This window comes from Plodia interpunctella, chromosome 8 (genome assembly GCF_027563975.2).
Source record: "Plodia interpunctella isolate USDA-ARS_2022_Savannah chromosome 8, ilPloInte3.2, whole genome shotgun sequence".
Lineage (NCBI taxonomy): Eukaryota > Metazoa > Arthropoda > Insecta > Lepidoptera > Pyralidae > Plodia > Plodia interpunctella.
This window is the reverse complement of record NC_071301.1, coordinates 825,296-848,100: the sequence shown is the minus strand read 5'-3', so window position 1 is coordinate 848,100 and position 22,805 is coordinate 825,296. Positions and strand designations below refer to the sequence as shown.

Below are 22,805 nucleotides of genomic sequence, written 5' to 3'. Positions count from 1 at the left end.
TTTACACAAAAAAAAAACACAATAACGTTCAATAAAACGCTTGATCCGAACAAACTTTGTCGATTGTGAATTTCCTTGCGGTCATTCTTTCTTCTCAATACTATTGTATTTCTATAATATCCTTCTCTTGTCGTCCACGAAACTGACATTATTTATATTATCTCTCGCGATCGCTAACTTCCATCTGGCTCTGTTCTGGACCTGAAGACCCTTAGTGCTACTTTATTGCTAAAGTACCTTTAACGTCACAGTCTTGGGTTCTGCGTCCCTCTTCTTGTCGTCCACGAAGCTGACATTCTTGTCAGTCTCCTCGCGGTCGCTGACTTCCGCCTCACTCTGCTCTGGAGCTGAAGAGTCTTCCTCGTTACTTTGCTCATCTGCGCTTGATTCACTGTTACATAATACACTTAAGTTTAATCTTCTTGATAAATACACACGATCGATAGATTTGATACGGCGCGCGCTAATTGAATGCTAATGTTGTATTTTAAGCAAAGATAAAAAAGAAACATTATTTTAAATCAATGTACGCATTTTTTGTTTTATTAAAGTATATACTAATTGTTTTTGTACATATACCTAAAACTCCTAATCCGAATAAACACCTTAACATTTTGGAGATTCGGCTGTGATTTCACAACCTGCCTGACGTCAAGCCTCTTTGGTCAAAGCTTTGTTTCCCTTAGTCGCCTCGTACGACATCCACGAGAGTATATTGAGTCCTATTCCAGGATGAAACAACACGACAAGTTTATGGTAAGTTGATTATGAACACCCAAGCCAAGGAAAACCCAAGGTGTTGACATGGACAATAGTGCCAATGGTCTGACAACTAGGGATGCCGGCGACCGTACACAGTGGAGACGCAAAAGTAGAAAAGCGATCCCTGGGCTCCAATACGCTTAATTCCTAAGGATGAAACAGATAAGACAGGGAGAGAGAGATTATGAAGCACTATACTCAGTAAACAGATGTGTTATAGCCGTGGCTAGCTTGTCCATCAGCTGGTTCTCGTTGTCGGAGTCAGACTCGTCCAGATCTAGGGCCGAGAGGAAGGACATGTTCCCAGCCGTCAGGTCCATGCTATAATGCTTCGCGTCTCTATTTGGGTTCCTGCGGGAGAAGAAGAATCCTTAGGTGACGAGAAAATATTTCTTATTGAGATTGGATATAAACCACGTAGATTTATATGCATACTAGCGGCCCGCTCCGGCTTCGCCCGAGTTAAACCATTATAAATTATACACCTAAACCTTGATCAGGAATCACGCTATCTATTGGTGAAAACCGCATGAAAATCCATGCAGTAGTTTTTGAATTTATCGCTAACAAACCGACGCGGTAGGACTTTGTTTCATAATATTTAAGAATATGTTCATAATATGATGAAGGACTGCGATATTGTCTGAACTAAGCAGAGCATCAGACTTCTCCACCCTCCACCAACATCAGGATGAAGAAGAAGAAGAACAGGAGCATGGAATAAGCTAAATACGTTACCTAATAAACGTCATCTCATTGTCTGTATCGCACTCGTCGGCCGAGGTTTCGGATTCGAACTCGGTCTTCTTCTTGGACCTTCTAGAATGATCCGACACGGAGCCGTCAACTTCCGTTTCCGGTTGTATGGGCTCCACGCGTGACGACATCGGGTAAGCTTTGGCCTGAAAAAAATGTTATTATTAGTTATTGTTGACGGAGATACAGAAAATTTAAGACTAACATGAACACGGCATCATACTACAATCTAAGCGACGACACTTTTTATAAGTTTTTCGGTATATTTCACAGCAATTGTCATTCCGAAATGCTAGTATTTTTGCTTTCTTAGAGAAATACAAATATTGTACGGTTTGAACCGCACATAGATACAACAAATCGTCCGATAAGCATTTATTGCACGAATGCATAATTTTGTAATGTATCAATCGGTTCACGATTCACCTTCGCACATCATCGCCGCGCATCGCGCTCGTGTTCTCATTAGCATCTAAGTATTTCTGAATACATTTGCTTTTATTTCAGCAATATTTATTATTTGATCTTATCAGCAGCAGCTATTCAGGTGTTAACGTACAAATATTATAAGACCACTGCATATCCTTCGGTGGAAGTCGTACGACGGGACTAAGAGACACATAGCCTAGGCCGCTGATAGGCATCAACAGCAATCCCAAGGAGGATTGACGTTAGGCAGGCAGGAAATCAGAGATAAATGATCAATATTTAAAGGTTATTTTTTTATACAGAACTGGGACTTCGGGATCATCAGCGGATAATGCAACCGGAACAGCGCGAGAATGAGAGAGAGAGAGAGAGAGAGTGTCATCAGAATCTGATCTGGTTAACTGGTAGAGAATGCCTCCCTGATGATGATTCCCTATTTTTATGCATACAATGTTATGTCAAAATTTAACATAGCAACTTATCACAATAATAATTACGAACAATATTAATTTGGCATAATGTTTGAGGCACAATTATTTTAGGCATACCTACCATAAGCACAACAATTTTTAAGCATAATATTCTAAAGCATATTGGCGGCTTATGGGTGGCCCGAGAGGCGCCCCGCCGCACCCTAACCTACAGCTACACTATAGCTTTATGCTATAATTATGCTTATTGAAAACAAGTATGTCAAAATATTATTATGTCAAAAAATATATGCCTAACAAATTCAAATTCAAATTCAAATCATTTATTCAGAAATTAGACCTTCACAGGCACTTTTTCTCGTCAATCTTTATATTTATAGTTATTTCTCACAAGCTACAAACTACTAGCATTTCGAAACGACCACTGCTGAGAAGAAATGCCGAAAGAAACTCATTTGAACAGTGTTGGTCCCTATCATGCCAGATCGGCTTACCATTATTGTTTCTTACAATGTTAACTCGTTATGCTAAATTAAATTAAGATAAAAAATTCCGAGGGAAAGAAAGAAAAGGGATTCCGAGAATGCCATATAACGTCAGTCCATATTTGCACATCTTTTATTGTAATTTTATGCAATAAAGTGTTAAACAAACAAATGAGACCTGGAACACGGAGGCATGGAGCTGCCACACTCTGTGCGTGTTCTCCCCGCACACATGCGGCTCCAGCACGGGCTCCCAGACCGCCAGCGTGTGGTTGTAGCACTGCGCCTGCGCACGCACGCGGCCGCTGCCGTGCAGCTGCGACGACCAGTCGTGCAGCGTCACTGACAACGACAGCTGCGCACACACCTCTCGTTTCAATTTATGCCATACCTTATAGAATAGTATGAGGCACTCGTGCGAATTTCAATTTTCACATATGTAGGTGATGTTTTTATACTATTGAGCAAGCTTCTGCTCGCGAAGATTTTGTTATTTTTGTTTCTACAAGAACACATTAAACGTAATCAGTAACATCAAAAGCCAGTAAAAGTACTAGCCTTGTAAAATCGAGTGTGTTGACAAATATATTCAAGTAGTAATTATCAAAAAATTATTAAATACAAAAAGATGACAATTTAATGTTTCTTAATTTTTTTTTTTTCAATTAAGTTATTTACTTTATATTACTGCTGATATCATATAAACTTTTATTTTTGACATTTCGAAAGAAGTTAAAAATATTACTTGTATAATTAATTTAAATTTAACCTAACATGGAAGAAAATGGTTAAAAACAACACCGGCTCTAGACCACACATATTAATTTTTGTGTAGTATGAATTATTGGTCATAGCATAAAATATAAATAAATTCGAAATATAAATATAACAGACACCAACCTGGACAATGAGCACAGGAACTGTAACTGGCTGTTGGAGTTCAAATATAACCTTCACACTGGGCACGGTGATCAGCAGAGTCTCAGTCGGCTTCACCAGCGGGTAGCTGGGGGGCACGTAGCTCTCCGAGGGGTTGATCAACACGTAGGGGGTGATCTTCTTCGGGGACCAGAGCTCTTCGTCCGTCTTCTCCGCTTTGGGGTTGTAGGTCGCGAAGTTGAAGGGTTCTTTCTCGTCAGGGATTGTCAGTTCCGTGGTTATTTCTTCGATTATGTCTGTGGAAGAAGAATATTTCTCACTCTCTTTACTCATTCTATATGAAGTTTTCATATCAAACATTCCAATAAGAGCGTCAACTGACTCTTTTTCTCATCTGAGCAATTTCTCCATCTTTCCTTTCGGTACGATATTCTGTATCCTTAGTTGATCGCAGCTGACTTTCTCTCTCACTCACCCAGCCACAGAGACCCGGGTCAGCTTGCCTTTTTTTTTTTAAATCCCAGTCCTCTTCACCCTTAATACGGTATGTAGTGGTAGTAACAGACCAGCGACAGCGTGCAGCGTGGACGGGGCGAGGTGCAGCTGCACGTCGGAGAGCCTCAGCGCCAGCTGCAGCCCCTCCTCCGCCTGCTTCGTGCTCTTGGAGAACTCCACGTCGCAGGGCTGCAGCACCACCAGCCCCGATATCTGTTTCAGCTTCGATTGCAGTTTCGACATCACCTGTGATAACGTCATTTATTTCCATTTATATTACAATAAGCAAGGATAACATTCCCAAAGAGGGTTGATGTCAGGCAGGCATAAAACCACAGCTTTAAATACATTTAAATACATTAATTTTCATGTGAATCCTGGGTATCACAGCCGGGAATTAAATATACGGCATGATGAGAAAGATATTAAATACAAACATACCTGCAAACCAGCCAAGGATATGACCAAACTCTCGCAGTTGGAGTGACACGAGTAGTCGATGAGCAATTCAGTGCGCAGCAGCAACGCATGGCCCTCGCCCTTGTTGGAGTCCGTGAAGAGCATGATCTCTGGCTGGCGGAACTGGATGGAGACGGACAGGCCTGGCGACTCTTCGGCTATCGATGTCACTGCAAGGGAGTATTCTGTGTTAAGGCATCATTACCATCAGCCTTTCAATGTCCCCATATCTGGGCCACAGCTTCTTTCTTATGGCCGGCAAAGGGCGCGTTAAACCCATCACTTCACATCACCTGATGAATGATTGCATTTTTGCTTACTCGATAGTATAAAAAAAGATGCTTGCCAATAGTGTAGTTGCCATCAAGTCAATTCTCTAAAAAGATATTTTTTTCCATGTGTCAAAACTAAAAATAAATGTATGGGGCTTGTATGACAGTGGGGACAAGTGACCGGCACAAATCTCGGAGCAATAATAAAATACTAAATGTTACTCTATCAAATTGATAAATTAAAGGAATATTTATATAGCTAGAAAATTATACCCTGATAATTACCCAAATAAATATTATATGTTTACAGCAATAAATAATTTATTGCTGTAAACATAGTACAGAGACACACCATACATATATACAATATAAACATATATATAATAAACATAGTATATATACTTAGTTTTGCGTTTGATACAAGTAACCCTGTATGATACATTGAATGTCAAAATTAAACTGATTACAAGAGTATATTCTTTTAGTTACAATTGCTTACACGCAGTATACGTATATATGTGTATAGGTATGTAATAGATGTTTACAAAATTTTAAGTCGGGTCCATGAACCCTCATCGGGTACTGCGACAACAAAGATATAGATAATTTTATCAGTTATGCTGCTAAATAGGTGTACTTAATTTATCATATAGGATAATAAGAACAGAATAACAGTAATACAACAGGCTCACCATTGGAACAGTAGCCGCTGGTGGAGTCAGTGGAGCTGGGCCGCGTGCGCTGGCTGGCGCGCCGCGACCCCGCCTCGCCCACGTATCCGTGGTTCACCACTCCGCCCTCCAGGGCTTTCTCACCTGCGACAGTCAACTACTATGATAGTGAAGCGAAGTATTTTGGACGAGGTTTAGGCGAGGGGGTGTTGGGGTGAAGGAAAATGATAACAATATTGTAAATATGTATAATAAGTATTCTAATATCCCAGTTAGTTATCATATCAGTGAGTTAGTATCCCATAACCACAAGTCTCGAACTTCCTTTGGGCTAGCTTAATCTGTGTGATTAGTTCTAATATATATATTTATTACTATTTATTAATATTCAAGGATGAACGTGTATGTATATCTTGTCCTATTATGGATCAGAGGAGTGCCAACTCTCTGTCACACTATGTTGTCACACCACCATTTGGAAATACAGATGATAGATCATTCATCACAATACTCATAAAAAACATATTACACGTGTTTTTAAAACAGTATTTGACAGTTGTTGATATACACAAGCAAGCAAAGCACAGACCGGGCACGACGGGCAGCAGCGCACGCGCCAGCTGCAGCAACAAGGAGGGGGAGAGGTTGAGCCGCGTGCGGTCGAGCAGCGCGTGCAGCTGCGCGTGCGCAGCGCCGGCGCGCGCGCGCGCTGTGAGCTCCAGCAGCGCGGGCCGCCGCACGCTGATGCCGTCTGCGCGCGCGCACGACCCGCCTTGCGACTCCAACATCCTGCCGGTTGTTTACACCAAATTTACACTCAACCGCTGCCACTTCTCCTGCCGTTGCCGGAAATATTTCCCTAAACACTACTGCGGCGATAACGACGCGAGTGAGCATTTTCAACCTTCTTCTTCATATTCTTATTGTCTCTCTCTTCTTTATTTATCAACTCGCAAAAATTACTGACTTCGATCTCGTCTAGTTTGCTGTTTCGACAGTATTGTGTTTGCTCATTATGTCAGGCATTACCCGCTCAATTTCATAAACTTCCAAAAATCTAAATCTAATTGTTTTTTTCATTACACCACTTCTATAGTGGTATATGGTGGTGATAACAGATTAATAAAAGTAACCAGGTAACAAAACGTAGCGTGGCACGTTCTATTTTGATGGAATTGCAGCGACAAACGATCAAGGATACACTCGCTTGTGCTAGCGCTGCCCGTCCTCCGCCTTCGGCGCGGACAACCGACCATCGAGGGAGCGCCGGGAGCGGCAGTGACGTGAGCGGTAACCTATTTACATACTCGTGCTGCCCACTCAGTGTAAATGTGGCTAAGACTGTTGTCGTCCTGGTGGATGTCAAATGTATGTACATAACTAGTCTTTTGAACTTCATTGCCATAGTGCGGTAAGGCATTCTCTGCAGGTTCAAACAGATGAACCCTGATGGTTGAAATATGTAGGATACGGTTCTGCTTTAAAATAGCTACCATAGCTATAGTAGGTAACAATAACATTCCCAAGGAGTGTTGACGCCAGTATAAGATCTAAGCTGCAATATGACTTCCCCAGCTGTCAGCTTAAAGAAGCCGTGTTTAGATCAACATATATTTACCTCTTCACAGGTCCAGCATCAGGCCTGATGTCCTCAATCAACAGACTCTGCAAGCTGGCTCGCAGCTCCGTGCTGCCGTCGGAATAGTAATCTAGATGCAAGGTAGCTTCACCAGCTGTTAGCTTGGCGAGGCCGTGGTTCAAGTCGCGAACTGGTGAACTTAGGACTTCGTCCATGTCAGAAAAGAGTTTTAGTTCTACGCCTTCTAAGGTGAATCTGTGGAAGAATTTTGGATTTTAAGAAGATATGTTTCTTATTTCATACTGCTCTTGGAAGCGAAAACAAAACGTGCAATATACTAGTTATTTCTCTTCTGAACTGATTCTAAAGGGAAAGTACTAAATATAAACTGAAGATTCTCCTCATGGGCTAGAAAGCTATCGTTATTTATTCGACATTAATTGAAGTAGTATTATTTGCATACATTTTTACTTCACAAAACTGTTGGGACACAAGACATTGAAGATAATCGACATAATAAATGAAATTGACAATTTATGATAAGTTTAGTTTTAAGGGAATATATAAATGATAATATGGACTGTTTTTATGAAATCAACATTTTTTTTTTAAAGGACCAATTATGGAGCCCTGAGGTACGCCCATTTGTACTGGAGCGCTGCTGGATGCTGCAATAGCAGGTTATACTTTATGAGTTCTGTTGTCTAAGTAAGAAGATAAAAACAAATCACCGCGAATAACAATATAAAATTTAAGTTTTTTTTTAAATTTAAGTTATGATGAACACAGTCAAAGGCCTTTGAAAGATCACACATTAAAATGAAAATGAAATGCTTCTGGTCTTCAAAGTCATAATGCTGGCTATCCGCTATCGTCGAACTATGACAGATGGGTAAGAAAATTACGCAATTGCGTAGTTTGTATGAGAGCTTTTATTTACCGCAATGAAAAACCAGAACGCAAAGTTCCACAAACTGCCAACCGGCATAACTTAATAGAGCAGGTATCCAAAGTTTTTTTGCCGAATTGACCGATCAGATAATCCGTAATAGTATGGAAAATAGAAAATTAAAGTTCCATTTCATGATATTTGGAAGTTGTTGTATTACACTGAGCATATTGTGAACATCTGGTGTAAAGCCACCTTGTACATTTACCTGAGCATAAATTCCTTCCGCACAGCTTCCCCTTGAGCGAAGAAAGCCTGCAGCTTCCTCACAGACACGTCCGCGGCCCCGGGCTCCACGGGGGAACTCGGGACTAGACTACCTGTGACGTGACAACACACGTTTAAAAAGAACAATCTATACTATTATAATAAAGTGGTAATCGTTTGTGAGTTTGCATGTTTGAGGCGGGTAAACTCAGAAACTACCTAACCTATTTCAAAAATTCTTTCACCATTAGAAAGGTACATTTCTCAAAATTCCCAAGGCCAGGTGGAGCCCCGGGAAACATCTAGTAATGATAATAAAATCACGGGAAAGCGATGGACGAGACTGATGAAAATGCGATGTGGGAAAAAAATGAGGTCCACCCAGCAGAGATTGATGTAAGCTGAAACCGATGATGATGATAAATATATACATCAACGGAATTTTCTTTCTTTGCTAGCTCATTTCTGGAAGAAAATTTCAGTCAATATGACAGCCCGTTTAGAGTATCCAGCTGTAGCGATCTTTTTTTCTTTTCTTCTCTTCTTTGTGGCAATCAAACTTCTTCAATAGAGCTTATTTTTGCCAGTATCTAGTTACATTGTTATTGGACGATAGGATAGGACTTAGGCGGTGTTGAAGGATGAGGGCAATAAATACATATATTATCATATGTAATGTAAGGGTAAATAAATAGTGTTAAACATAAATATTATGGTAAGAAAGGAAAAAAGCAAGAGCTTTAATATATTTAGAATCAGTAAAGGAAAGCATAGTAAAGGAATCACAAGGAAGAGGAGCACAGAGTTCTATAAGGAACCGGTAAAGAGGTTTTGAGTCATATTTTGGACATCTGAACAGAAGATGATCGATATCACCTTCTTCAACTAAAGCGCAGTCACATATATCATCACTAAGAACACCGATTCTTTGTAAACGAGTAGAAATACAACAATTACCAAATCTAAGTCTACATATGGTAGAAGTAGAAACCTTCTATCAAAAATGAGTTTTGAAAACCAAGGTTTTAGACAAAGTTGTGCACGACTATAATGGCGTCCTCTCGTACCGATATAGCGCACGTCGCTCAGGTTGTCGGCCCACACGGCGCAGAGGGCGGCGAGGTCGCGCTGGCCGAGCGTGAGCAGCACGGGCTCGGCCGCCGCAGCCGCGGCCGTCCGCAGCTGTGCGCTGCGGCTCAGCGCGCGCTGCACGTCACACCGCACCGACACCGGCTCCAGGATTGGCTCCTACATACAACTAACTATAATCTATCCATCTAAATCGATATATTCAGAAGAATTTCACGGCACCGTGTGCTTTTACGAACTATTCGAAATAGATGATTATATAACGGATGGTTTAACTTTAAATCTAAGGAGTAGGTTTCATCGCGACACGTTGCTTAGACTCAAGATATTGTCAATATTAAGTTATAAACAAACGCACAAAATAAACGTGAACGAAGCTGCGAACAAAAGCTAGTAATAAAATAATTTTGCAGTCATTCAATGCCGCGGTTCGATGCAACACAAAATATTTTTTTTTAAACAATTTTACGATTGACTCCTGCTGACACATGAAATAAAAATACGTACGTATTTTTGTTTGTAACGAATAAACACAAAAACTACTGGACGGATTTTAATGAAATTCGACACAGGGATAGACGAAACATTCAGGAGTAAGGCTTCTTTTAAGGCCTATCCGAAAGAAGCCGTGACGGGCCGCTAGTGTGACCTTAACCCTAGCATAAATATGCCAGGGTTTCAAAAATTATGAGTACAGTTAACAGGCTTTTATATACCAAAACTACACATTGATAGCTAGAACCTTAACGAAATTAAATAATGATTGAATGCTGATATTGAGTCGAACATGTTATCTCAATTACAACAATAAACCATAGCGCGGTTCAAAATCGAACACCGCCATCTGTCGGAGTGAGAATTAAACCTACTTTTAAGATGCTGAACGCAACAGCGCCATCTATGAACAAGGGAATCAAATTTCTTCAGATGTTGATATCAAAATATTCGATTATTTTTCAAATGAATGAATATGAGGTGGGAGACATCCCAATTTAAAAAATGTCGTAAAATTATGATTTTATCCAATAACTTAACTATCTCCAGGTACCACCGCAATTCATGTCTTTATTATTGTCTCATATTTTCTTTTCTCACAGTCTTTTTTTTTCGATTTTGTAATTGCACCCATAAAATTAATGTAGACGAAAATAGCTGTTGCCCGCGGCTTTGCCCGCGTATATCTTCCACGGGAACAGTTATTTTTCCGAGATGAAAAGTACCCTATGTTCTTCTCCATACTATAAACTACATCTATGAAAATTTTCAAGAATATTGAGTAGATATAAAGTGAAAAGATAATAAACAAACTTACTTTTGCATTTATAATATTAGTTAGGTAAATGCCATTGTATAAAAAGTGACCCTGTGACCTTACAAGTACTTAGACCAGTCCATGCATTTACCTGGAGCTCGAGAGTTCCGGCGAGGGTCATGACCGCGCGGGAGAAGGTGAGGTTGTCCAGTCTGATGAGGATGTTGTCTATGACGGGGCTCTGGCTGGGGCTCGAGGCTTCGTGGCCGTGGCCCGAGTTCGCTTGCTTGAAGAAGTTCTCGATTAGCAAGTCGCCTGTAAATGTTACATTTCTTTAATAAAACTGAAGATATAAAATTATTAAGATACATAAAATCTTAAAACACTTCTCAACATGTCTTACTGTTATACAAAATTAAGTAAAGAGGCTATTATTATAAAGAGGTAAGCGTTCGTGAGTTTGTATGTTTGAGGCGGGTAATCTCCGAAACTACCGAACCGATTTCAAAATTTTTTTTACAGAAAGGTACATTATACAAGATTGAAATCTCAAAATTCACACGGGAGCGAAGCCCCGGGCAATATCTAGTATACAATACAAAATATTTTTATTGCCCAAAAAATAGAAAAACGGTAAAAAATAATACAATAACCGAACAATGACGGGCTTATTGCTAAACAAGAAAATAATCAAAAAAAGAGGTAAATAAAAGCTCTCATACAAACTACGCATCTTGTATGGTGTCACTGAAAATCAGCGTCATGGCTCCTCGTCATGGCACAAGCTGAGTGATATCCTTTTTATTGACTTTTTAAATCAACATTGTTAACCTGTTTTTGGCTGCCACAGGACAGGCTTGCAGCCTAGTGTGGAGCCAACTGGTAAATTATTTTTGTATACGTGCAAGTTTATAAATAAATCATTCATTCATTCATTCATTCAAATCATTCATTAATTCATTCAAATCATTCATTCATTCATTCATTCATTCGTTCATTCAAATCATTCATTCATTTATTCATTCATTTTAGCATATTTAATATAGCTTATGTTGTTAAAATTTTGTTAATTTTCTGTGATGTATATTTGTATGCTACGAATAAATTTATTTCTATGCCAATGTACATGCATTCGCGTCGGCGTCTAGGTAAATTCTATCCCGAAATGCCCGCGGGAATGGAAACCTGTAAAGGTACGTACCCATGTTAAGAACGAGGAGGTTCGGCGACGAAGGTTTCTGGGGTAACAGCAACACTGGCGCGTGAATCTGGAACCAAAACAAAGCGGAGCAACGAATTGATATTTCTTTTTCTTTCAAATTTTTCTTTTACACCTGCGTTTTGGAAGTCGGCAGTAGACTAGACTCAATTTTAAGTAAATTGTTGACGTCAACAACTGATGTACTTATTATATATAGTATATTTTTGAATAAATATATTAGGACAAATCACACAGATTGAGCTAGCCCCAAAGTAAGTTCGAGACTTGTGTTATGGGATACTAACTCAACGATACTATATTTTATAACAAATACATATATAGATAAACATCCAAGACCCGGGCCAATCAGAAAAAGATCATTTTCCATCATGACCCGACCGGGGATCGAACCCGGGACCTCTCAGTTCAGAGGAAGGACTTTGCCACTGCGCCACCGAGGTCGTCAAATGAATGTGTTTATGTTTGTATGGATTTTGTATGGATATAGATGGAGAGTTTTATCGCGGGCGAAGTCGCGGGAAATATAGACAAGCTGTAAGAGTTATGTAGATGTAAGATTATATAAGTTGTAGTAAAGTTTCATACTTTCGTCGCCTCCTTTACATGGCGACCCTGTCATTACATGTCTCCTACAGTACATTCATTTAGTAAAAGGCAATAGAAAGAGAGGTCACCTCGATAGCTAGACTGAGCCTCGTGGCGTGGTGCCGCAGCTCGTGCAGCTTCTCCGCGGCCGCTCTCTCGGCCGCGCTCACGCGACTGCCGCAAGAGCTGGGCAGCAGTGGCTCCAGGAATTGCTGCGAAATACATAGAATGCAACACCCTTTATTGGACATAATAACAAGTTTATTTGTTAGACAAATTATAAAACCCCCGACTTTCAATGTTCATTTCGCTACAACATTAGAACGGCCGAACCGATTTTCATGAAACATGGCTAAGAACACTCAGGATAAAATTATCTATGACACAAAAAAAAACTAAACGAAAATCGGTTCATCCGTTTGGGAGCTACGATGCCACAGACAGACACGTTAAACTTATAACACCCCTCTATTTGCGTCGGGGGTTAAAATGTACATTTACAGTCAGGTAGTACAATCACATTAAAAACTAAATTAATCAGAAACCCACCGAAAATTTGCTTCATTGCCTTCATCTGAAAAAAAGGACTGACGATTTCCAAACGCCTGAACGCACATTGTCCACACATTGGTAAGAACACTCGATTAAATTCTATTTCAAATAAAAAATACATAAATAAAAAAAACAGTTCATCCAGTAGTTTTTGAGTTAGCGAAAGCGTTCATACAGACAGACGCGACACTTTTTATTACAAAAATATTATATAAGGATATGTTTGAAGTTTGAAAGTGTTTGTCCTTTCAAATTCGCATTGGATTAAGATGGCTTTTAGTTAGGAAATAGTTGGCGAGCTGGAAAATGACAAATGGAAATTTACACTAATTTTCTTTTTTTTAACAACACCAGCGCCATCTGTACACACACCTGCAGCTGATGCAGCACGCAGCAGAACAGCACCGCGTGCAGCTGCCCCACGTAGATCTTGAGTTGGCCGTGCGCCTGCAACTGCTCGGCGCCGTAATATCGCGGCGCCGTGCGGACGTATTTCAGCTCCAGCACTTTGTCTTCGTCTGGCCACACCAACTGTGAGTTGGATTTTTTTTTAATTTTTATATTTCATTAGATGTCTTGGATAATGTATCTTTCTAATGGTGAAAGAATTTTCGAAATCGGTTCAGTAGTTTCCAAGATTACCCGCCTCAAACATACAAACTCACAAAAACACAAACGCTTGCCTCTTTATAATAATATTAGAGATTGTACGATATGGTATTGTATCATTTTGTATTCATAGTGTTTATATGGACATTATAGATAGATATTTTGTATTGTTTTGTATATTTTCAAAGGGAACGAGAAAAGAAGAATCGATAATAGACAAAGCAATGCATTACAAAAAAAACAATTACAGATTTCCTCTTGATTAGATGTATGTGATTCTGTCCTAGAATAGAACTACTCCATATCATGTCGTGGATGTCGTACGAGGCGACTATGGTACATATAGGATAGACAGCTCATGGAAAACAGCATTCCTAAGGAGAGTTAACGCCAGACAGGCCGGGAACATGCGGAGATAAGACATAATAAAATCATTGAACACATGACCCTAAATCTTTTATGTATATCAAGTTTTGTATCAACAATGGGCGGTCATAACTCACATTGGACGAAAATTGCTCGACTGGAGACCACGGGTGGAACACAGAAACCGAGTAAATCCAAGTGAAGCAGTTAGCTCGCTGAAGTGATGACATCGCTAAGGTTGCAGGTTCGATTTAGTGGAGAAAAGCAAAAAAAACGGAAATGACTGGAGTGCATTAGATGTACTCCTACATCAAGGGATATAATCCTAATATTATAAATGCGAAAGTAAGTTTGTTTGTTACCTCTTCACCTCTATCTACTCAATCAAACTTCTTGAAATTGTGCACACATCAAGAAGATGTAGTATAAAGAAGGACATCACAGGTACCTTTCATCCCGGAAAAATGACTGTTCCCGTGGGAAATTCTAAGATTCTCACCTTAGGATACAGCGTAGCTTCAGACAAGTCGTCCAGCTGTAGGGAGCTCAGGTACAGCTTGAAGATCATTCTGTCGTTAGCTCGGAAAACGCAATCGCTCTCCAGATTAGCCAGCTTCAGCTCCACTAGAGAACAGTCCAGGTGACACAGCTTCGCTGATATCGACGACATTCTGAAATAATATATTATTTGTTGTATTTTTCGGGCAGATATCTAGGTTTGATTCTGATCATTGGAAGACATGATAATTGGAAGAACGAGACGCCAATACTTCTTTTTTTTTTTAATTATAATTGCATAGAAATTGCGCACACAGCGGTTTTGCTTATGCAGCATATGATTATTGTTATGACAAAGACAAAGATCATTTATTTGCAAAAACATGATTATTTACAATGTGTTAAAAGAAAATTAAATCCAATATGTTTCACCAGCTATGGGTATGCAAATTTAAATGGATGCTCTCCATTTAAATCATCTCACAAAACAAAAACTAATAAATAAAAGTGACACTATTACATCAATATTATTTAATTTGTCATTTTATCTGAGATTGTTTTTTTAAAAAATTCGTTTAAATTATAATGACATTTATCATTTTATTTCTAAATATAATTATTACACACGCACAATTTATATTTCATCTCTAAGTGAGTGGTTACCTGACGGAGTAACTGAACTTGGTGGCGCCCGAGGGCACGGGCGGGTCGAGGTGGGGGCGCAGGAGACTGTGCCACAGGGCCTCGCCGCGGGGCACCACCACTTTCTTCAGGTTCAGCGAGTGGCGATGCTGCACTCTGAAAAATATTGCGTATACGTTACCATTTTGCGTATGCGCACATTAATTACATACTTAATTCAATTATCTTGGGCGATTCGATTCAATCAACAAATCAATGGAATTGAATAATTTTGTTATAAAATAATGTTTGCTTGCTTATTTATTGATAAAAAAATATATATATATAGGGACAAATCATACAGATTGAGTTAGCCACAAACTTCGGAGCTTGTGTTATGGGATACTAACTCAACGATTTATATTCTATTAACATATATAGATAAACATCCAAGATCCAGGTCAATCTGAAAAGATCATTTTCCATCTTGACCAGAACCGGGGTCGAACCCGGAACCTTCAGTGTAGCAGTCTGTAATGATCATTAAGTTACTAAAGTCATAATTTTTTTATGTAAATAGGAACTGAAGGGGTTGCTTTGTGTTTGTGCATGGTAGGTGTGGTATAGGCTAAAGAAAAAAATAAAATTGTTTATCGTCAAAGAACACTGTGGAAGTGCTATCGTAACCTTAAGAATACGTGTTCTGGTGTACGTGTGTGGATGAATATTACAAAACCGGCAATGTTAATACATCTGGCTCTATTCTGTGGATTGAATGGAAAATTGAAAAATAAAAATAATTCTAATACTTATTAATTAATACCCAACCTTTGATTTATTTTCTGCTTCAGTGTACCAGTCCTTTTGACCAAGATGTCGTTTTGTCATTTCAGATGTCTCCAACATGTCGTATATAGAATATAGTACGACTTTGGTAAGAAATCAAATTGATGGCCCGTAGTGCTGTATGGTGTGATACCATACTAAACAATCTAATCATGCGATGGCCAAGTCGATCTATATTTATCATTTAAAACGTAAAAGATTTTTAATATTGACATGATAATAACTTACGTAATAACTTAAGACAGAAGGTCCCTTAAATAGGGACTAAATAAAATAACGACTTGGTATTACATGGATCTCACAAAGTTTTACGGTAGAAAAACTGAGCTGCGGGTTTTTTTTACAGCATTGTGTCCTTCTGATACGGAGCGCTGCCTACGGGTACAGTATGGTCGGTAAGGTCGCTCACTTGTGGCAGATGTACTGCAAGTACTTGCAGAGCGTGCGCAGCGCCTCCGCGTGCAGCGTCAGCGACACGCGGCCGGCGTCCGCCACCAGGCTCTGCTCCACGCTGTGGAAGTGCGACCGGAACTCCGGGCAATCCGCACGGACCTGCACGAGTTCCGAACCATGGACGAGTCGCTCATGCGCATAACACAAAAGTATGTCTAAAAATGGACATTGCACAACATCAGTCACCCTAGCGACGAATTAAGTTAATTTGTGGCGGGTGACGGGTGTGTTTAATAATAAAACTAATTTTTATGTATGGCCACGATGATGATGACCACGTTTGTCTGCTGAAACATCGATCTGATTTGAATAACTATTTATGAGAATATTCATAAGAACTTAATCATTATATATTGTAAAACAAAATCCTCTGCTGCGTCTGTCTGTCTCTTCGCAATATACTCTAAAACGATTGCCCGGATTTTCATGCGGTTTTCAGAAATAGATAGAGTGATTCCTAAGGAAGGTTTAGATGTGTCATTTATTATGTTTTAACGGAGCGAAGCCGGAACGAGCGGCTAGTAAGTTATTAAAAATCCCGATATTACCACAGGAACAAATGTTTCGATAATGAAAACTCATTTAAAGACCTGTAACACAACATCTAAATAGGAAGTCTCACTTTACCTTTCTGTACAACAAGTTGAAGAGTTCCCCAGTGGTCGTGAGCAGCTCTAGATACTGTCCAGTGGCGCTGTGGTGCTGTTTGTCTGTCAGCAACGCCTGGCCCACTGACAGCTGCACCGCCGGCCCGAACTCCATCAGGGCCACGTCCAGGCACACCTTACTGATGCTCAGCATCACGTAGGGTTTCTCCGTCTGGTCCGTGGAACGGGAGAGGTTTATCACGATTTCCCCTGGAATACCATTTCTGCTATGAATATAAAGGCTTTTCGTTACACAACTATTTCGAAAGCACAGATTATTATAATCTACGAATAAGTTAACATAGAATTCTAACAACGCCAAAAAAGTGGTTCCACGATATGGTTAATATTATAATTCTAGACCTAACTAATATTATAAATGCGAAAGTAAGTTTGTTACATCTTCAGCTTCACACTTTATCTGTTTAACCAAACTATTTTAAATTTTGTATAAGTACACGTCGTTTGAAGTTGAAAACACTAAAAAGGGGCATACGGTTGGGAGTTACCATTTATCCCGGAAAAATAACTGTTCCCGTGGGAAATTCACGCGGGCGAAACCGCTAGTAAAGTAGAAAGCATAAATAAATATTTATTTATGCTCTGTACTTTACTAGCACACCCACAAACAACAGACTAGGAAGGCAAAGAAACAATATTTAATTATTATGATTATTATTAATTATTTCATAAACTAGCAGCTGATGAGTGTATATCACTGTACTTGTGTCTTGAAATGTTCATCAAGTCTATTTTTAAAAGTGTTTATATTAGGAGCACTTATCACAGTTTCTGGCAGAGAATTCCACAAACGCACAACACGGTTTGGTAGAAAATTTCTTTTAGGATTACTAGCACACGGAATCTTGCTTAGAATTCAATTTTATTCTATTTAATCTCACAGAAAGGGACACGTGGAAAGAGAGCGGGTAGGCTTTTGCCTTGCCCAGCAGTGGGACATGTTTTATAGCTAAAAAAGAAATCTCACCTATGATGAACCGCAGCAGCACCAGTATGTTGTTACTCGGGGACACGTTGTCGTCGAACCCCGGCAGGTCCACGCAGCGGGCGTACACCTCCATGTCCTCGTCGCTGAGTTCGCTCGACACGGACGCTTCCGACGCCTGCTGGAAGCCCACACGAGCGCCCGCAGACTCGTATGGAGATTCCGTCACCCTGGACAAGAATTCCTTTTTGGACAAGACCTCCTTGGGCGTTTTTCCGTTGTTCCTTCCTCAGCCATTGAGCGTCAGAGCCACAGGTCCACTATCCTACTTTTTCGTCATCACTTCGCACGGTTGTCGGCATCCCTGACCTTTGGCACGGATATCATCCCTCACGACATGACTTTTTCTTTATTTCTTTCACCGTTTGAATAGCCAATTCCGACTCGACATGTTAACAACAAGACACAATGACTTTGCATTGAAAACTAGAAAATGACTTCTAAGTGTTTAGAAAAATTTTTTTTTTTAAAAACCCCATATCTATAAATATAGTTATTCTCATAATGAACAGGAGAAAATATTATTTATAATAATTTTCAGGTAAACTGTACTTGATCTTATTCACAGGAACTTTCATTACCTACTATTATTATTACCCACATTTAATTATTGACCGAGCGAGCGAGGTCTAACATTTTATTTGGAGCAAAAATACATAACGCGATAACTTTCGAACCGTTGGTCCGATTTTTATGAAATTTGAAATGTATGTAGGATCTGTCCATAGAGTTTTTAAGTTCGTGGGGCAACAAAATCGGTTAAGCCTTTTTGAAATATTCACAATTTTGGAAAAAAAAATTGCGTTCGCGGCGAACAACTAATTATTAAAAGTATCTATTGTGAATGGCATCCAACTGATTTAAATAAAGGTTTTATTTATTAGAATGCGCTTACTTATTCCTCTTCAAATACGCGGCAACAATTCTCTGCTTCAGATCCACCAGCTCCTTGTACCCAGGGTCAGCGGACACCAAGTCTTTAGCCATGGCTTCCACTTCTTCTTCATCTTCCTCATATTCCCCACAGTCTATGAATGACAATGGGACTGTGTTGGGAACTGGTATTGGGAGGTTGTCCACGAAGTCCATTAGAAGACCAATGATACGGTCTGAGAGGTTCAGCTTGAAGCTTGATAGGGATATGTTTAGTTTATATCTGAAAAAACATTTATACAGGGTTACTGGTATTGAACGCAAAACCTCCTAAAGACTACTTGTGTACATCAAAACAAGCAACTTTTATTCTACGACATTTCGTGATTCATATAAAAAAAAACAATCTAATTTGCGATTCTACACATCTTAACTCTATGTAATAGCCAAGCAACACGAGTCAGTGCAGTAACGTTATGTAGCGGAATAGAACATAGAGTGAACGTTTTATAGAAACGACATTAAAACTAAAAAAAGGAAAATTTTACTACGTTTAGACCAAAAGTCGTAGAACAAAAGATGTTAGTCTCTATGTACCTTATGTGCCTTTGGAAGGTTATGCGTTAGATACCAGTAACCCTGTATATTGGTATAGTCCGTATTTAATAAGAAAGTCAAGGAAGGCGCTGTCTCCTGTTGGCAGCGACACCAGATGTTTATCAGACCATCTTGACCATTCTATATAATATTGCATTGACAAAAATATAGTTCGCTAAAAATCGGTTTTCTATTCTTTATAGACCGACCGTATATATCACATAACATGTCTTTTTTTAAACTAAATTTTATTAATGTGATTGATAGATAACGATAAAATTCAGGACAACGGGGACTGAATTAAAAAAAAAGTTTTTAGCACAGTGTAAAAGCACTATGCCTGATCGCCAAAAACAATAATTGAAAATATGGGACTTAAAAATCAACTTATATTACAACTACACGGACGAATGTACATTTTTTATCCTAATTTTAACTCATATAACAATAGCTAAAATAAGTTTATTTGTTACCTGTTCAGCCTTTGTCAACTCAAATCTTCTTGAAAATTCCCATACATGTATTTAAGAGAACGAAAAAGGTTTTCAGACAACTTTTCATTACGGAAAAGATACTATTCCCGTAGGAATTCCATTCGAAGACGAGCAAATGGTAGTAATTTAAAGTAATAAATTGTCTGACCTTGGCAGGAGTTTATAATCCTTCTTGATGCTGTTGGAGAACACCAGCTGGGCGCGTATCTTCGGCACCAGGTGCAGCTCCGAGTCCGCGTGCCTCCTCATCTCGCGCCACACGTCCGTCCATTCACAGAACAGCACCTGGGTACAATATTGTATATATTATCAACAAATCATCATCTTCATATAGAGCGTGTTATTGCTAACACTTGTGTCAGATTATATTCAAGTCGCCTAAAGGCATCTGACATTACTTTTACGACTACTTACCTCCATCTAGTTGCAGGTAATCGCTTACACACTAGAGAACTAAACTGTTCACCAGTGTGCAGTGCAGTTTTCCTCACGATGTTTCCCTTCACCGGAAGCAAGTGGTGGTCGATGAAAACTACTATATATGAGTCATTGGTATACAAACTCATATGGGACGAGTAGGATACGAACCTGAGGCCTTTCGATCCACAGGCGGGCGTCTTAACCATTACATCACCACCGCTTCAACAAATTAATGATTGATTGATTTTGAAGTCGACTTTTGTTGCGAGTGTAAGAAAGAGAAAAAAGATATTGGACAGAAAAGCAATTAATCCATTCCCAAATATCGATCTTTGTGTAACCCCTACTTGATACCAGCTGATTTCGTCGTAGCAGATCGTAGTTAGGTAGGTTTTCGCCGAGATGGGAAGAAATTGGAAAAATATTGGGCATGTTATAATATAAACAATTAAACGAATGATGAAATCAATTATGTTAACAATTTAATATGAATCATTGCAAATGTCACTAGCTAGCTTGTTTTAGCTAGAAATGATTGCAACAAAGGACAATGGTATGCAATTACCTGCACCGAGCAATCAGCATGCAACCTGTCATACAATCTCTCCTCGAGCTCCATACAAGTGGCGTCCTCTAGCGTCAGGTTCGGCGGCTGCAGCTCACACTTGACCAGGACGCGGCTAATGTCCAGAATCATCACGCGACCGGACCTGTGAAGAACAAAACAACTGCTAGTAGTTTGTATAACTTTGGTAAATATTATTCGGCGCCGGCGCAGTGGTCCTGGGTTCAATCGGTTCAACCGGTCGGGTCATGATGGAAAATGATCTTTTTCTGATTGACCCACGTCTTGAATGTTTATCTATATATGTATTTGTTATAAAATATAGTATCGTTGAGTTAGCATCCCATAACACAAGTCTCGAACTTACTTTGGGGCTAGCTCAATCTGCGTGATTTGTCCTAATATATATAATAATAAATAATTTGATTTGGATTTTGCAATAAATTTATCCTTGGTGCACGGTTAAGGTCATCCAAATTAAACGTGTATACAAAATCACACGGAGAGAATTTACATATAACTAGCTTTTGCCCGCGGCCTCGCCCGCGTGAATTTCATAGCAAAATCTCTGTAATTTTATCACGTGCTCTGTAAGACTGGTAAACATATATGATTCAAATTCGCATTTTTCCTCATCTTTAGTTCAATTTTCTTTTCCCGCTGCGTGTCTCGCCGCGCAAACTTGTCTAATCCCGCTTCCTGCTATGTAATGTGAAGTAGATATCCCGTACCATTTCCTACATATTGTGCCATCATGTTTTTTGCAATGTGTCCCGTCCTGTTTCCCACTACGTGTCTCCTTCCCATTTCCCGGTCCGACTCCCACTCCCGCTTTCTGCAACGCGTGCCGTCCCATTTTCCATGACGTTTTACGTCCCGGTTTTTTATTAAGCACAAACGTAAATTTAACATTTTTTGTATTTACTATTACTGTTATTTACTACAAAAAGTAAGTGTGCCAATTTTCAGCTTTTTATCTTGAAAATTGTATTAAGTCCCATACAATCTTTCACCCCCCTTATGAAGGGGTTGAGGGTTAATTTTCAGAAAAATCTGAAACACGTATTCATTACTTTGTTGTAAACAACCAAAATCCAAATTTTCAAGTCACTAACTTCAACGGTGTAGAACTTTCATGTTTACAGATTTCACCCCCTTCGGAGTAGAATTTCCAAAAATCCTCTCTTGGGGCTCATCTACATGCCATGAAATTTGGCATGTAGATGAGCCCCAAGAGAGGCTTTCCACCCAGCTGTTTCGGGTGTATGTTGCCTGTCAGTCAGTCAGTCACTCAGTCACTGCAGAGTTTTATAACTGATACATAGATACAAACTGCGCCCATTATATCTATATCAGACTTTAATCGATAAAAACAATTTGTTTATATTCTGTTTACACCTCTCTACAAAGATGTAAAGTAATCGGCTCCGTGGATTGTTATTTTAATTTTCCTACAGGACCCCCCTCATTTTCCGGGATGAAATGTCTATAAGATGTTAACCCGGGATCCCGAGGAATTTTTGATTCATAATTCGTTTTTTAACTATCCTACGGGATCCTGACCATTTACTGGGATGAAATGTATCTAATTTTCCTACAGAACCCTCCTCATTTTCCGGGACGAAATGTCTATAAGATGTTAACCCGGCATTCTGAGGCATTTTTGATTCATAATTAGTATTTCAATTATCCTACGGGAACCTGACCATTTACCGGGATGAAATGTATCTAAGATG

General features: G+C 39.4%; 1 protein-coding gene across 1 annotated transcript in view; it reads right to left on the bottom strand.

Moving 5' to 3' along the window:
• LOC128671663 (intermembrane lipid transfer protein VPS13A-like) overlaps positions 1-22,805 on the bottom strand; it is a 57,756-nt gene that overhangs the window by 24,948 nt on the left and 10,003 nt on the right. The window contains exons 12-35 of the mRNA XM_064436088.1: positions 21,070-21,214; positions 20,233-20,369; positions 19,016-19,276; positions 18,103-18,290; positions 17,095-17,324; positions 16,424-16,566; positions 15,211-15,345; positions 14,549-14,720; positions 13,447-13,605; positions 12,612-12,734; positions 11,917-11,983; positions 10,867-11,030; positions 9,442-9,622; positions 8,376-8,487; positions 7,258-7,473; positions 6,229-6,428; positions 5,661-5,783; positions 4,679-4,866; positions 4,309-4,483; positions 3,764-4,038; positions 3,042-3,218; positions 1,501-1,664; positions 961-1,113; positions 238-391 (exon numbers count right to left, since the gene is read on the bottom strand). Coding sequence (XP_064292158.1) covers positions 238-391; positions 961-1,113; positions 1,501-1,664; positions 3,042-3,218; positions 3,764-4,038; positions 4,309-4,483; positions 4,679-4,866; positions 5,661-5,783; positions 6,229-6,428; positions 7,258-7,473; positions 8,376-8,487; positions 9,442-9,622; positions 10,867-11,030; positions 11,917-11,983; positions 12,612-12,734; positions 13,447-13,605; positions 14,549-14,720; positions 15,211-15,345; positions 16,424-16,566; positions 17,095-17,324; positions 18,103-18,290; positions 19,016-19,276; positions 20,233-20,369; positions 21,070-21,214 — 4,042 coding nt within the window. The remainder of the gene's footprint in view (positions 1-237; positions 392-960; positions 1,114-1,500; positions 1,665-3,041; positions 3,219-3,763; positions 4,039-4,308; positions 4,484-4,678; positions 4,867-5,660; positions 5,784-6,228; positions 6,429-7,257; positions 7,474-8,375; positions 8,488-9,441; positions 9,623-10,866; positions 11,031-11,916; positions 11,984-12,611; positions 12,735-13,446; positions 13,606-14,548; positions 14,721-15,210; positions 15,346-16,423; positions 16,567-17,094; positions 17,325-18,102; positions 18,291-19,015; positions 19,277-20,232; positions 20,370-21,069; positions 21,215-22,805) is intronic.